Source organism: Labeo rohita, chromosome 11 (genome assembly GCF_022985175.1).
Source record: "Labeo rohita strain BAU-BD-2019 chromosome 11, IGBB_LRoh.1.0, whole genome shotgun sequence".
NCBI classification, from domain to species: Eukaryota; Metazoa; Chordata; class Actinopteri; order Cypriniformes; family Cyprinidae; genus Labeo; species Labeo rohita.
In genome coordinates, this window is record NC_066879.1 from 9,166,981 (window position 1) to 9,183,695 (window position 16,715).

Genomic DNA, 16,715 nt, shown 5'->3' on the forward strand with positions numbered 1-16,715 from the left:
ACATGACGTGGAGCTGTGACGTCTGTTCCGCCGTCCGCCTCGAGGTTGTGTTTACAGTCAGATTTGGCGGGAGAGGATTACACGATCCGCTTTCGGTTCAGAGAGCGTTCTATTGAGAGCCGCGTGCGTCAATGGCGGCGACTGCGTCTGCAGCTCCCGCGGAGTCGGAGTTGGACCGCAGCGGAGCTGAGGACGAGCCCCGAAGCGCCGAGCCGGAGGAGGACGGAGGGAACGGGCAACCTGGGCCCACCGCGGGTGCGCAGCAGCACCGTCTCGCTAAGTTACCGCTGTCCCGCATCAAAGCTCTGATGAAAGCTGATCCGGACGTGAGTCTGGCCAGTCAAGAGTCCGTGTTCATCATAGCTAAAGCCACGGTGAGATACACATACATACACGTGCTAGATCCATCTCTCTCCCCTCCCTTCCTCTGTTTCGCTGTCTATCATATTTATTTCAGTTCCGTCTCATTTTTGTGATGCTATTTCTGGTCTGTCTGCCTGTCTTTATTTATTTATATGTCTGTCATGTCAATATCTATCTATCTATCTATCTAACTTAAATACAAAATATCAGATATATTTTATTTCTATTCATCACCCTGTCAAGGTTTCAGCTGTAGGATTTTCTGCTTGTAGATTAAATTTTTATTTGCTTTGCCATGTTTTTGCTGGCCCCACCACAAACGTGATCAGTGTTTGTTTTTAAAATGTATTATATTATATAAAAACAATATTGATATTTTTAGTGAATGGTAAGTTTTTTTTTTCTACAAATATAATAATAATAATAGTACAGTTTTTTTCAACTGCTTACACACATTTTCAAAACTTTGCCTCTTTTTTTTCAAAACTTTACACACAAATCTAAGAATTGCACACACAAAATGTAAAATGCCTCACATCTGCAAAATGAAGCACTGCATTCAAAATATCACAAACACGTCTCAAAAGCAAACATTTGTCTTAAGTTGGAAACACCTTTGCCATAATATTATATTTTTGTATGTATCATATACACACATTTATTCAAAACTTAAAGCTCTTCTTTCATGAGCTTCTATGTATATTTCTGTACAAGAATGAAAGTAATTGGCAGAGAGATGTTGAAAAATATGGTAAACATAAAAAAAGTAAGATGGAAACCAAACTGTAATTATTATTATTTTTTACTGTAAGCATTTGTGGTTGTGAATACAGTATTACACAGTACGAAAGACAATACATATTCTACCAGTCAAAAGTTTTTAAACGGGAAGATTTTTAATGATTTTTTTAAAGAAGTCTCTTCTGCTCACCAAGCTTGTGTTTATTTGATCCAAAATACAGCAAAAATAGTGAAATTTTGAATTATTTTTACTATTTAAAATAACTTTTTTCTATTTGAATATATTTTAAAATGTAATTTATGCCTGTGATTTCAAAGCTGAATTTTTAGCATCATTACTGCAGTCACATGATCCTTCAGAAATCATTCTAATATTCTGATTTGCTACTCAGAAAATATTGATGATGATAATAATAATAATAATAATAATAATAATAATAAATGTTTATTATATTAGAAAAATTTCTGAAGGATCATGTGACACTGAAGACTGGAGTAATGATGCTGTAAATTCAGCTTTTTGTCTGTATCACAATATATTACATATTTACAATATATTCACATAGAAAACAGTTATTTTAAATAGTTTAAATATTTCACAATATGCATTGCATAATTCATAATTTTGAAAACGGTGATTATTCTAAAACCAGAATTAGGCCTATTCTAAAACCATGATTGGTTGGTGTTAAGTAAAGCAATAAGTGTTTGCACAAGTGAGGTGTTAGTGTGAGGCACTGACAAATTAGTGTGGCATTTTGATTGGTTGTGTTTGAAAAAGAAAATCAAGATACTTCCTGTTAGATTCTTGTGTGTTACATAAAGAATTGTGTGTTGTGTTTTGCAAAAAGTGTTTTATGAAATTGAAAACTGAGTCAAAGGCCAAGAATTAGTGTATGGTTTTGCAGATTTGGTGTGTGGTTCTGGTGTTTGAGTGTCAGGTTTTAGAAACTGTGTGACAAGTAAAGATTTTGTGTGTAAGCAGTTGAAAAAAACTGTAATAATAATAGTAATAATAATAATAATGACAATAATCATCATTTGAAAGCTTTTTCTGAAATACAGAATTTACAAAAACACAAATTTACAACATTTCCTCAATAAAAATATGTATTACGTTTACAAAAAAGAACAAAAAGCTGGAAATTAAACAGGCATAATATAACTTCATGAAAAATGTAAATCATGCGAGAAAACATTACTGATTGGTTTGTTATTGGTTTTGCAATTTATTTGCCTGAGGTTGTGGTTGTAAAATATTTATTTCATCATAAGACCTCAGATCACATTTAAGCACTATCCAATGAGCAAGTGTAATATGACTAAATATTAAAGGGATAGTTCACCCAAAACTGAAAATTCTGTCATCAATTACTCATTCTCATGTCATTCCGAACCCATAAGACCTTTGTTCATCTTCAGAAATTTTTATATTTGTTAATATGTCTTTTTATGTTGTCTTTTTTTGTGCAGCACGCCCTCTGTCCAAGCCAAATTTCTCCCACGGGAGACGAATAAAGTTAACCTAACCTAACCTAGAACACAAATTAATGTTTTTGATGAAATCCGAGAGCTTTCTGACTCTGAATAGACAGTAATGCAACTGACACGTTGAAGGCCCAAAAAGGTAGTAAGGACGTCAATTAAAATAGTCCATGTGACATCAGTGGTTCAACTGTAATTTTATGAAGCTATGGCAATACGTTTAGTATTGTCAGCAAAGAAAACAAAAATAACGACTTTAATCAACAATTTCTTCTCTTTCGTGTCAGTCTTCGACAAGCGTTCACGACAGTACCACAATGGATGCGTTTAATTCCAGAATAAATCTTAATTTGTGTTTTGAAGATAAACAAAGGTCTTACAGGTTTGGAACGACATGAGGGTGAGTAATTACAGAATTTTCTTTTCTGGGTAAATTAACCCTTTAATAACTTAGGCTGCCTTCACATGCTATCGGTAGCTTTCTACTTTTGAAGTTTTACGCAAAATTACGAGTTTATCACGTTCAAGTGCTTAGTTGTTCAAAAGAACAGAAATCATGGTTGACAGCCCATTCATGTTTTCATTCTTACCCGTTTCTTGGCAAAATTATTTAAACCAAAAGGTATAGAAGGTATTTACAGTAGTCAATATTCAACAGATTTTGAATAAAATGTAACGCCCCATTCATTGGTAACCATGTAAACATTCACAGCGCTCTCTAAATACTCAGCTGTCTGACGATTCCTAAATTTCACTCAAATAAATGCAGTTTTTGCTGTGTTTAATACAGTATGCAATAAATGGTTATTTATATGTGTAAATATACAAGACTGTAAAGGCAGAAAAAAAAAATGTAGATGTTGTGGGGGAAACAAGTAAAACTTTACAGTACTACAGCTATGTTTATCTCCTCCTCCGTCTTTAAAGTATATGGCCCGCCCAACTTGGAAACTCAAGTATCAAAATTATCTCAAGAGTGTCCCAGTTGTAAATGTGACTTGAAATGAGGTTCATGTCCAATTTCCAACTTGGGAACTCGCATTTATGATAATTGCGATTGCCTGTGAAGACAGCATAAGCACTTCTGAAAGGCCGCTCTGACGATCAGATCCAAGGACCATAACTAACTGCTTTATAAAGTCTGACATGCTCACTGACAGCCAATTACTGTAATTGCCCTAGCAATAAAAATTCTGATAAAGATTTCACAGTGCCATAATGACATGTATGAGAGAGGAGGAGATGATGTGTTTAAAACAGTTTAATACTAGTTTGTCTGGACTTGTCATGTTCATGGATACAAGTCCTTGTCTGTCTGGATATTCTGAATTCCAGTTCAAACTAGGGTGGATCTGTTGATATGTAAGTCTTGATTGGCCCAACTGGAATTCACTGTGCCAAGGACAAAAATTGTTGCCCCACCTATACGCTTGGGTGGGTTAAGATGTATACTATATTTTAGTTAATAAAAAGGTAATAATTATCTGTCTGCCTACAGGAGCTTTTTGTTGAAATGATTGCCAAAGATGCTCTCGTATATGCACAACAGGGAAAAAGAAAAACCCTTCAACGCAAAGACTTGGGTAAGTTAAATTCTAAAATTGATTAGATAGAATTTTAACTAAAAACATCAGTGGCGATGATGCTATAATGATTGGTGCTTTTTCTCTTTTGGCAGACAATGCTATTGAAGCAATAGATGAATTTGCATTTTTGGAAGGTAAGGGAGTCATAATTTAATGTTATTTCCTGCTGGCAACGGTCTAAAGAAGTGAGAGAGGGTTTTATGGATCATTATGATGGCCTATATTTCTTTCCTCCCTTCAAAACCTCATTTTCCAAGAACCAAACCTAAAACCAAACAATTTTCTGCCATGGAGTCAGATTGTATGTGACCACAAAGGCCTTTGATTCTAGGAATTCTGAAACGAAGGCAGTGGGCAATAAAATGGCTGTTTCAATAAATATAGTCTGATTTGTTGTCAAGATTTCATCAGCAACCTGCAGTGAATCTATTCACAAAGGTGGTCTGGGTATAGTTCATATGATGATTCATAGTATAGATGCAGTCTGTCCTAAATTACTGAATCATTAGTTACAATAGGGGCTTTCGTACCGCGTAGTTCTAGGAACTAGCCAGCATGGTGTTTCCTAGAGAACCAGTTTCTGCCTCTGTCCGTTTTCCCGGTTGCATTCGCGCCGGCAGCAGTAACTCTGAAGCACCCGACAGCGAAGTCTTTATTTATTTTTATTTTTTGTTGTGTGGAATGTAAACGCACAATTTACCCGAATAAAAGAGCATGAAAATCTGACTAATCGCTTATAACAGCTTGCAGTGTTACATTGCAGTGTTACATATCATCGAGGCTGAGAAAAGTATGCAGCTGGTGTCTAACATGCTCCAAATGGAGTTCCAGAACTAAATCCGTTTCTAGTTTCGGCGGTGCGAACACCCCAAAAAGTGGGTTTGTTCTGCCCATACTTCTAGGAACTATGAAAAGGTTCCTCTGGTGAGAAAGCCCCTAATGGTAAACAGTTGCAAATAACACACACAGTGTTGCAGATGATGCAAACTTACCATGGTTTAGACCAGGGGTGCTCAACCCTGTTCCTAGAGATGGAGATCTATCTTCCTGCACAGTTCAGCTCCAATCCTGATCAAACACACCTGAATCAACTAATTAGGATCTGAAGGAGCACTTGATTACTACAGACAGGTGTGTTTGAACAGGGTTGGAACTAAACTCTGCAGGAAGGTAGATCTCCAGGTTGGGCACCCCTGGTTTAGACCCAAAAGTACAATTTGACACAGCCTGTGAAGGGGGATTGAATTAGACCATGGGTGGGGAACATTGATCCTTGAGGGCCAGTGTCACTGCAAAGTTTAGCTCCAACCCTAAAAAAAAAATACTAACCTGTATCCTAAAGACCTTAATTAGCTTGTTCAGGTGTGTTTGATTAGGGTTGGAGCTGAAAGGTGTGTTCGACTTAATGCAGTGGTGCGCAGCTCGATCAAATTCTGACCTGAAGCAGTGTATGCCGGTTAGAAATTTTGTCCGACTTGAGGCGGTGCCGTCGTCTTGTGACTGTCACGTGTGGCATCAAAGTACCGCGATAGCGATTCAAGAGCAGCCGACTCAGCTGGCACAGTTTCTTTAGAGCGGCTGCAGGAGCTGATGACGACACGGCTGTTTTGCAATTGGCAATGATCACGTATGTTTCAGGTTTATTCTAACATCAATCCAATCATGCTCACAAATCTGTGTTTTTAGAACAGTAAAAGTGTTTTACTGTAGTCGCAGTGTTATATTGAGTTACGTTTGTCAAAAAACACTGATAAAAGCATATATAACCCCACTTTATTACCATTTAAACAGAATGTTTATGTTGAACATTATTCTTGTTGAGATGGTGCTGTATTAAGCAGTATATGAAAGGTGTTTCTGTTGCTCATGAAAACACTTTTGAAACGTCTGTGTATTTAACAAATATTGCATTTAATTCACTTCATCTGTGATGGAGTAAGCAAACACCGCGAGAGTGTTTCTAAGGCGAGCAGAAAGTGTCTGACATGACGGCTCCGTTTTCAACTCCGCCCCCGACTGCTCTCGGCTACTTTTGTTGATCGCCGTCTGTAGCCATAGTTTATGTCGAACACACCTAAACTCTTCACGGACACCAACCCTCAAGGATCAACGTTCCCCACCCCTGAATTAGATTTTGGTAGAATGAAGCAATTAGCATGTGGTCGTATTTTTAAATTCAACTATGTGCTTTTTGTATCACTTTTGTGTAGGTACACTGGACTGACTGAAAAGGTGCATAAGTATGAATATAAAGACAGTCAACAAGTTCTGAAGTTTCATTTCGGATCTGAGAGATAAAAAGAGATAAAAATCCCTGGGACATGTTATATCATGGTAATGCTTGAGCAGTTTGATAAAATTGTACGGTTGTCAAAGTTGTAAAGTGCCAGTTGTATTTTTCAATATTCTACGATTCTTATGACAATGTTTAGTGTTTGAATAAAGTGAAGCTCTTTTATTTATTTTTCAAGAGTGTTGTGTGTTCATTGGATGAAATGATTTGTGTGAATTTGTGCTTCTTGTGTGTCTTGCATTGATAGACTTTTGATTATCAGCAGAAAGTCTGGTCTTATGCTGGCGTGAGTTATTCTGCCCACTAAGATGAGAAAAAATCATTTGACCAACATGTGAGAAACCAACAAGATTGTTTTTACAGGCCATGATTAATCATATTACAATGATTGGAAATTAAAACATTTAAATTATGGCTTCTCTGTAAATAATTGTAAAAAGTACAGTAAAATGCATGTAGACCCAAAATTAATTGCTACCAATTACTTCACAAACAGAAAATGAACCACAATATATTTGATTGCACTAAACTGGGAGAAGGCCTTTCTTACTGTAAAAACTATTCATTTCAGGAACTGCCTAAAGAACGACTTTTTTGTTATTTTGGCACCCTTTTGAAACCTAAAATGTGACGCTGGACCACAATAGGACCATATTTGGCCGAGATGCAACTATTTGAAAATCTGAGGGTCCAAAAAAATCTAAATATTGAGAAAATCACCTTTAAAGTTGTCCAAATGAAGTTCTTAGCAATGCATATTACTAATCAAAAATTAAGTTTTGATAAATTTATAGTAGAACATTTACAAAATATCTTAATGGAACATGATCTTTACTTAACATACTAATGATTTTTTACATAAAAGAAAAATCGATCATTTTGACCCATACAGTGTATTGTTGGCTATTGCTACAAATATACCTGTGCTACTTCTGACTGGTTTTGTGGTCCAGGGTCACAAATGACAAATGGGACACCTACAGTCTTTTAGGCAAATCAGCGCAAAAATATAAGTCCTTAGGTGCCGTTTGTAATTAATACCGTTTAAAATTATTTTGTTTCTCATTGGGTTGTGCAGTGACTTCCGGTAGTTGTGTAGAACCAAATCTAACTGAAGCTTGTGATTTTTGGCAAGTGCTTTGCAGGTATTTGTTCAGTATGCATCAGACGGTCAGTGAAAGGACTATGAGCAGTGTGCCGTCTGAGGCTATTCCCTAAGCAGACCGCCAGTCTACCTCAATATCCAGGATGAGATGGGTATCACTGTTTTCCTCTAAATATCTAGGACTTTGTCTTCAGGCATGGAGCTTAAAGACAAGATTTTTCCATGCCAACTTATCCAAAGATTTTTATGAATCACAAGGTCAGGAGAAACTAAGTAGAGTGTGCACTATCGTCGCAGCATAGCGTGTGTTATTCCAGAGATTTAACTAAAGCATGTCCCCATGGGAAAACAGTCTGCCCTGAATGGATAGTCCTGGTGGTCTCACAGTGTGAGAGATGCTGTCGATCCAGCAGAAATAAAAACGTTGCCAAAAAATTGAAAACCAATATTTTACGTTTGTTAAGTTGGCTTTCTGTCTTGATCCAGGACATAAAGTTAATTAATTTTAGATGAAGACAAGCAAGTATGCGAGTCATTACATGAGCAATTTAAGACCGTGATGAAGAACTCTAGTATGCATGCTGAGAATTCTTTGCATAGTTGTTTTTGTGTGGATGGACTTTTGTAATATGCTTCAATGACAGAAAGATGCTGTACTGTAAGGGACTGAACTCATCAGCTGCAAACTTCAAGATCTTTGTTTTATGGAGAGCTAGAAGTATTCATTGGTGTGCAACAACATCGCTGCTCCTCAAAGTTAGGGTTAGGAATTTGAATAAATCCTTAAAGGTGAAGTCCACTTCCAAAACAAAGATTCACATATTATGTACTCACCCCCTTGTCATCCAAGATGTTCATGTCTTTCTTTCTTCAGTCATAAAAAATTATGTTTTTTGAGGAAAACATTTCAGCATTTCTCTCCATATAATGGACTGATATGGTGCCCCAATTTTGAACTTCCAAAATGCAGTTTAAATGCGGCTTCAAACAATCCAAAAGGTGGTTGTAAATAATCCCAGCCGTGGAAGAAGGGTCTTATCTAGCAAAACCATCGGTTATTTTCATTTAAAAAATACAATTTAAATACTTTTTGATCTCAACTCTCGTCTTGCCTTGCTCTCCCTGAACTGTGTATTCTGACTCAAGACAGTTAGAGTATGTCGAAAAACTCCAATTGTATTTTCTCCCTCAAAAATAATTTCAAAATCGTCCTACATCGCTGCAGAAGTACCGACCCAGTCTTTGCAAAGTGAACATGCAAAGATGATCACCTAACACCCTAACTGTCATGAACCGGAACAAAAACAGTGCAGGCAAAGCGACAAGCGTTTGACATTAAAAAGTATATAAATCGTATTATTTTTATGAAAATAACTGATCATTTCGCTAGATAAGACCCTTCTTCCTCGGCTGGAATTGTTTACAACTGCATTTGAGATCGTTTGAAGCCGCATTTAAACTGTATTTTGGAAGTTAAAACTCGGGGCACTATAGCAGGCCATTATATGGAAAAAAATTCTAAAATGTTTTCCTCAAAAACATAATTTCTTTATGACTGAATAAAGAAAGACATGAACACCTTGGATGACAAGGGGGTGAGTACATTATATGTGAATCTCTGTTTTAGAAGTGGACTTCTCCTTTAAGTCAAAGTATTAAATGTTTACAGTACATGTTCTTCATTTTTGTACTACATTAACACCAAGTCATACAGCTTTTGTAAAAAGGGCGTTAATTTATTTTTAATTGGTAATTCATAAAAGTAGACCAGAATGCACACTTTTGATTAGAGCCAAACAACTTAGAGTTCACATTGAAACATGCTAAAGCATTCAAAACTTAACCATGTCTCTGCATTGTGGCGAGTTTAGCAAAAGCAAAGATCATGTACCTTTTATTAAGATGTCCAACGCACGTTGCCTGGCAAAAATTAAAAAAAAAAAATCAAAAAGCCACCTGGATTTAAATAAGCAAATCTTCACAAATTTTAGAATTGAATCATTATTGCAGTGATTAATATGTTTCCAGCATGTTTTGCAACAATTCTTTTCATCTTAACTGATGCAATGTGTAGCTTTGCATTTCTTAAACAACCATTTTAGAAGAAGTTTGCTTCTCCATATTCCAGGATGACAATGCCGAGATTTATCAGAGTTCAAATTGTGAAAGATTGGCCACTATAAAGTCCTGACCTTAACCCCACTGAAAGTCTTGGGATGTGCTGGAGTCGACTTTACACTGTCTGTCCAAACGCGGTCTGTCTTTAGCTTGGATAGCATGCTTTCATGGAGGTATTGTTTCGGCAAAGTTTTGCAACATCACAACATTTGTTTCCATTAAGAGTCGCAGAAATCTTGGCAGAGTTCTTGAATTGACAAAAGGAGAGTCCTGTCCAAACTTTCAAACAGGTTAAGCTGAGGACTCTAGAATTGGTGACCAATTCATTCATGAAAATGCTTCCTCATGCTCCTTGAGTAACTTGTTTACAATTTGGGCTCAATGAATCTTGACATGGTCATCCTGGAATATGGACATGGGTATGGTTGTTTAAGAAATGAAAAGCTACACCGTGTATTGTTTAAGACGGGTCATCAAACTCAGTCCGGGAGGGCCACAGTCCTGCAGAGTTTAGCTCCAACCCCAATTAAAGAAACCTGAATAACGTAATCACGTTCTTACTAGGGATACTAGAAACTTCCAGGCAGGTGTGTTGAGGCAAGTTGGAGCTATACTCTGCAGGAAGTTTAATGCCTGAAAACACATTAATCACTGCAATAATTAAGCAATCCTAGACTCTTTAGTACTGGAACTTTTTTGGCCAGGCAGTGTAGTTTGACACATGCTGAGTTTACAGAATCTGAATATTAACCTGGGATGATGCAGGTGTTTTCAGTAAAAAAAAAAAAAAACAAAACAAAAAAAAAACGTTATCTGACAAAGACAACAAGCTCAACTAGATGATCCCCAAACCTAACCCTTATGTTCAAGTTGGACGCATTTGTCAACAGCCTGTGAACTTGTTCCTTGTTCACAAAATGATTAGAGGTTTCTTTGAGCATTGGCTGGCATGTTTTGTTCAGCATGATACCTTAATTGGCAACGAGATATGCAGGCAAGACGATTGGCCCATGGAATCAAGTGAGGTCATGGACAGGGTGTTTTTGCAGCTGAATTCTTGCATGCCTTAAACACCCACTCTGGACACACAGATGGCATATTGATAATGATCCCAGGTATGCCAAAACCATAAAGTCCCAACACAGTATCTCCATATGATTCAAGAACTCGACATGAGAACGGGCTCTGCACATGAGTGTCCACATTGATTCCTTATGTTTTGTTCATTCGAATGTGTTCTCACACTCCTCCCTGCAAAACAGACCTCAGGACTGTATTTTATCCTGCTCCAACAGTTTCGACTGCAATAAATCATAAGTTTGCAAAAAGTTGGGCATTCTAATGTAAGGTGTTTCCTTCCTGTCAGCATTCCACTTCAGACCCATATATCATTGTAGATTGCTGTTTTTAATCTCGTTTCTTCAACTGTTGGTAGAATTCGGTACGAATTTATTATCGAGAGCGCTGCAGTTGTAAATTCCCAAGCGAACAGGAATGATGGGCTCAAAATTGCAGCGATTATGCCACGCATCGCACCAGCGCTTTCACAGCTCAATGTGTTAATTGAAGAGAGTTGTGCGTTTCTCAACAGTGAGGGGAGATGCTACGACTGTGAAAACAGCACACGAGGGGGGGAGCGAGGGAGATTGTGGGTGTGTTAGCGCGTGAGAGAAAAAATAGGGGAAGGGAGGGAGAGAGGAGAGAAATAAAAACAGCACAAGAGGACAGCAGGCAGCACGGAGGAAAAATCCCTCTGAGGTTCCACCATGTTCCTGCAGACTGTCTCCATCCTCTTCCTCTCGGCCGTCCTCTTCGGCTGCCTGGAAGGTAAGGTGAAACTCTCCCTCGCATCTGATTGTGATGTTGGAACGGGGCGGTTGGGACCAGATCTCGGTGGGAGGGAAAGAGGCATAATGCTATGATAGCCAGACCGGTTCAGGAGCTTCGGATGCTGGAGTTTCACGCATGTCTGAAGATATGAGGTGTGTTAAAGCGTGATGGGAGGCACAGGAAGCTCCAAAAAGGACAAAAAGGAGTCTGAATTTGATTATGACTCATGATTTCTTCTGCAAACTGTTGAGCGCGCCAGTTGATACGTATAGTTTACAATACTTAATGCTGGGTTCCAGGTGTTGAATTCTGCTGCCGGTTTGTGATTTCTGTCTGTGCCAGGGAAGGGTGTGCAAATGCAGCGAGATGTTCAGTGCTGCATGCAGTACTCTCACGGCAAAGTCCGGACCAAAGACGTCCTGAGGTATGAGAGGCAGACGGAGGGGCCGGATTGCAGCATAAAAGCCATCATGCAAGTATTCCAGGCATTCTGGAGTAATCACAGACATGGAAAATATGCCCTATTAAAGCTCACAGGCATTGCCGTCTAAGCAGGTCAGATTTTTATTACTGAGAGCGGTAATTGTCAGGCAAGTAGAGCAAAAGAATGCACTCAGGCTGGGTGGACAATGCCCAAACTGTTTCCTCACTGAGGCCAATTTGGCCTGCGCTGACTTCAAGCATAGCAGATTAAGAGATTTGGGATTTGCCGTATGTAAAAAGAGAGGTTTTGGAGGGAGCTCTCGAGATCTTGGCGCTCACGTTCTCGCTTGTTTCAATCACGACAGATTGTACACCAAAAAGGCGGTGAAGTGCGCTGATCCAAGGGACAGGAAGGTGAAGAGGTTACTACGGAAACTGAACCAGAGGATGGGAGCCAAAGCCCGCAGGACCATGTGGCTACATCCGCATATGAATCTGCCCGTCATGTCGGAGGTAAGATCTCCATTTGGCATCATCGCTGTCCAAATAAACCTCCAGAAACTGAATGCCTTGAAGTGCCATTTTCTCTTTATTGACAGGTCGCTGTCGTTAACCCCCACAAGATGAACAAGGTAAACAAGATCCGCAGGATGTCATTTCAGTGCAACAGTTATAGACGTAAAATGCCATTTCTTCTTTCATCACTAAATCGATTTCTAGCGATAATGTAAAACTCGACAGACCTACCATAAGCTCAGAGGCTCGTGATTCCGTATACAGCCCCAGTCGGTGTGATTTCAACTTACTTAGTAAATTTCCAGTGCAGAACTACACTACTATAATAATGAAGAGACATCCACCAATCAGAAACGTCGCTGTTACCATGGAAACAGAAATGAAGAGTCACTAATAAGAATGCATGGATATATAAATAATTCTGGCCAATAAATGACCTGTGTATATTATGGCTGATATAAAATTTGAGACTACCCAAGCTAATGTACATTTCCAACTTCATCGTTAAAACAAAAAACGTATAATATCAGCCAATATCGTATCAATGTGCCAAGTGGTGAAAGGCTAAATCAAGACTCCAGACACTTTCAATGAACTTAGATTTCTATATGTGATCCTGGAGCACAAACCCAGCCATAGGTAGCACAGGTGTAAGTAAAGATCATGTTTCATTAAGATATTTTGTAAATTTCCTACCATAAATATACCAAAACTTAATTAGTAATATGCATTGCTAAGAACTTCATTTGGACAACTCTAAAGGTAATTTTTTCAATATTTTGATTTTTTGCACCCTCAGATTCCAGATTTTCAAATAGTTCTGCCAAATATTGTCCTATCCTAACAAACCATACATCAATGGAAAGCTTATTTATTCAGCCTTCATGTAATGTATAAATCTCAATTTCAAAAAATGTACCTTATGACTGGTTTAGTGGTCCAGGATCACATATATTTAATATATTTTGCAATACACCTCAAATATATGGTATTTCATGCCAATAATTAACAACTTACAGTCAGTAGTTTTATATTGTACCATAATTTCTTATTTAATTACACAATTTGTAAAGCTTCTTTCCTTTGCTTTAAACCAAAGTTTATAGTGTGTGAGTAATCTAAGTGCTAGTCAGTTTGGTTCATGGTTTAGAACTTTTTTTGGCAATGGAGAAAATATTTTAGTGTAACATTTTTGTATTAGTCTTATGCTTTCATGTCTTTGTAATCTATGTGAATATTGAACTGTGTAATCACAGTTGTCGTTTTCTTTCCTTGTAGACCAAGTGAAAGTTGACGGAGGACAAGCGATTCATGAAACTCCAGCCTTCTCGTGTGTCACTGTTTTCTTATATGTATAAGAAAATGTATGTAGACTCATAGCATTCACTACCAAACAGTATGTTATCCAGATATATTGTGATATTTAGATGTCCTCTCAAATGACTGTTAATCTATATGCCAAAGTATTCTTCTCTGAGACTTGTTAAAGGTTGTTTATAATCTCTGCAGCTATGTATAGTCTATATAACTTATACAAGCTCTTCTATAGAGTCCAGTAAGCTGGTATGACTGTTCTCAACCAATTTATAGTGCAATTACAGATGATCTTGTGTATGTTAAAACACAACTAATTTTTATATATAAAAATAAATGAAAATAGTGATTATGATTTTGTTTTTATTGTAACATACCTTTTCCCTCCTCTCCTAGTAGGTAAGAGGTTGAAGGGCTTTTCACAGTGTGCTTAACCCAGGTTTAACTAGTGCTAAACCACGTTTCACACCTGTAATTTAGAAGTAGGTTAGCACTGCTGGTCCTTTGCTGGTTTATGCTGGTCCTTTGCTGGTTCATGCTGGTCCTTTGCTGGTTTATGCTGGTCCTTGACCAGCAACATGACCAGCAAAAACCAGCAAAGGACCAGCTTAAACCAGCATCAAAACCTACCTAACCAGTATTCCAGCATCAAAACATACCTACCAGCATATGCTTTTTCACCAGGGGTTGGGGATGGTAACTGGAAAGAACAAGGTAACTGGAGTTAAGAAAAGACTGTTTCATTCTTACCTTTGTAGAAGCTAAAAGTCCGTTCAGGAAAAGCTTGATATGAATGACCCGCAATGCTAGAGCCGTTATGTAAACATGTCGCGTCGTCCAATCAGTGACACCGACAGTGAACACGCAAATAAGAACACCAACCCGGGGTTAGTTACATACAGTCTAAATCGCCAGTTTATAAATACCCGAGATTGTTAACCCGGCTAAATTATGAGCAGTGTGAAATGTGAAACAAGAAAACCCAGGATTCCCTTTATGAAAATCCCTACTGAAAACATTTTAAATTACTTCTTCTTTCGTAACATTAGCAGGTTAAAATGTTGATATAAAATTAGACTTTATTAAAAATAGTTCTAACCAAAAATATTAACAGAAATATTTGTATCAATAACACATTCCAGCATTCATCTCTGCAGTGCAAAATAACTGGGCTAATAATGGGTTTAACTACAAAGCACATCATTATTTACTGACAGTATTCCTGTGACTTATCAAAACAACATTTCTGTAATTAATCACTGGGCTGCTCTTTTTTTCATCATGCCATTATGGACTTGAGCTTGCCAATGCAAGTGTAAGTGTATACTTAAAGAAGTCCACCTCCAGAACAAAATTTTACAGATAATGTACACACCCCCTTGTCATCCAAGATGTTCATGTCTTTCTTTCTTCAGTCGTAAAGAAATTATGTTTTTTGAGGAAAACATGTCAGGATTTTTCTCCATATAATGGACTGCTATGGTGCCCCGAGCTTGAACTTCCAAAATGCAGTTTAAATGCAGCTTCAAACGATCCCAAATGTGGTTGTAAATGATCCCAGCCAAGGAAGAATGGTCTTATGTAGCGAAACAATCGGTTATTTTCATTAAAAACAATACGATTTATACACTTTTTAATGCCAAACGCTCGTCTTGTCTTACTCTCCTGAACTCTGTGTATTCTGCCTCAAGACAGTTAGGATATGTCGAAAAACTCCAATCGTATTTTCTCCATCAACTTCAAAAATGATTTCAAAATCATTCTACATCGCTGCAGAAGTTCCGACCCTGTCTTTGCAAAGTGGACATGCAAAGAAGATCAAACACCACAAAAAAAGGGTAAAATAGCAATATAAGACGATTTTGAAGTTGAGGGAGAACATGAGATGGGAGTTTTTCTGTCATAAACCAGAACAAAACAGCCCAGGCAGAGTAAGACAAGACAAGTGTTTTACATTTTAAAAAAAGTATATAAATTGTATTATTTTTTATGAAAATAACCGATTGTTTCACTAGATAAGACCCTTCTTTCTCGGCTGGGTTACAACTGCATTTGGGATCGTGTGAAGCCACATTTAAACTGCATTTTGAAAGTTCAAAATTGGGGCACCATATCAGTCCATTATATGGAGAAAAAAATGCTGAAATGTTTCCCTCAAAAAACATAATTTCTTTACGACTAAAGAAAGAAAGAAATTAACATCAAGGGGGTGAGTACATTATAAAACTTTGTTTTGGAAGTGGACTTCTTTAAAATATTCATTCATTTATTTATATTAAGGTAATTTTTGTTGGATCAAAAGAAAGAAAGAGAAAAAAAGAATAGGCAAATGTCAGATTCTTTACATTTTATGCAACTGGCAGACACTTTTATCAAAAACAACTGCATTCAAGTGCTATCAGTTCTTGCTTTCCCTGGGAATCAAACCCATGGCCTTGGCAGTTCTATGCTTGCTCTACTGTTTGAGCTACAGTAATGATATAGAAAAGTGCTTCTCAGAGTAACATATTTGGTCATTTCAGTGGATGGATGGATGATAGGCATGTCCATGCTATGGGCCTAACATCTAACAATCAACACGCATTAAGGTAAATAAATAAATAAATAAATAAATAACTTTAATACCATTACACACCACTAGAGGATGCTGTTTTGTGGATGATGTAAAGTCCTATGCTAGCATTCTCTGAAAGTGTGATGTGGCTTGTTTTGTCCAAACAAACACTGTAAACTGAGAAATTTTATTCCTGAGACATTTATTCATCTTATCACCTTCCAGAATTCAAAATACCAAACAATTCAAGTCAAATTACTGCCCACACTAACTCAAATTCAAAGGGCAAATTCAAAATAATAGAATAAGTACAATATAAACTGGTACCAGATAAATACTCATAAATAAGAAATATTAAACATCATTACACCATTTTCACACAGTTTG

The 16,715-nt window shown here is 37.4% G+C and overlaps 2 protein-coding genes across 2 annotated transcripts; both read left to right on the forward strand.

The window, feature by feature from the left end:
* On the forward strand, nucleotides 1–6,637 carry pole4 (polymerase (DNA-directed), epsilon 4, accessory subunit). Its single transcript, XM_051122216.1, has 4 exons — nucleotides 1–374; nucleotides 4,088–4,172; nucleotides 4,268–4,309; nucleotides 6,386–6,637. The coding sequence occupies exons 1-4, from the start codon at nucleotides 132–134 to the stop codon at nucleotides 6,397–6,399; spliced, it is 384 nt and encodes a 127-aa protein (XP_050978173.1). The 5' UTR covers nucleotides 1–131; the 3' UTR covers nucleotides 6,400–6,637.
* A 4,252-nt stretch (nucleotides 6,638–10,889) lies between these two features.
* Nucleotides 10,890–14,113, forward strand: ccl44 (chemokine (C-C motif) ligand 44). Its single transcript, XM_051122217.1, has 5 exons — nucleotides 10,890–11,518; nucleotides 11,864–11,993; nucleotides 12,310–12,457; nucleotides 12,544–12,576; nucleotides 13,739–14,113. The coding sequence occupies exons 1-5, from the start codon at nucleotides 11,458–11,460 to the stop codon at nucleotides 13,745–13,747; spliced, it is 381 nt and encodes a 126-aa protein (XP_050978174.1). The 5' UTR covers nucleotides 10,890–11,457; the 3' UTR covers nucleotides 13,748–14,113.
* The last annotated feature ends 2,602 nt before the right edge of the window (nucleotides 14,114–16,715 follow it).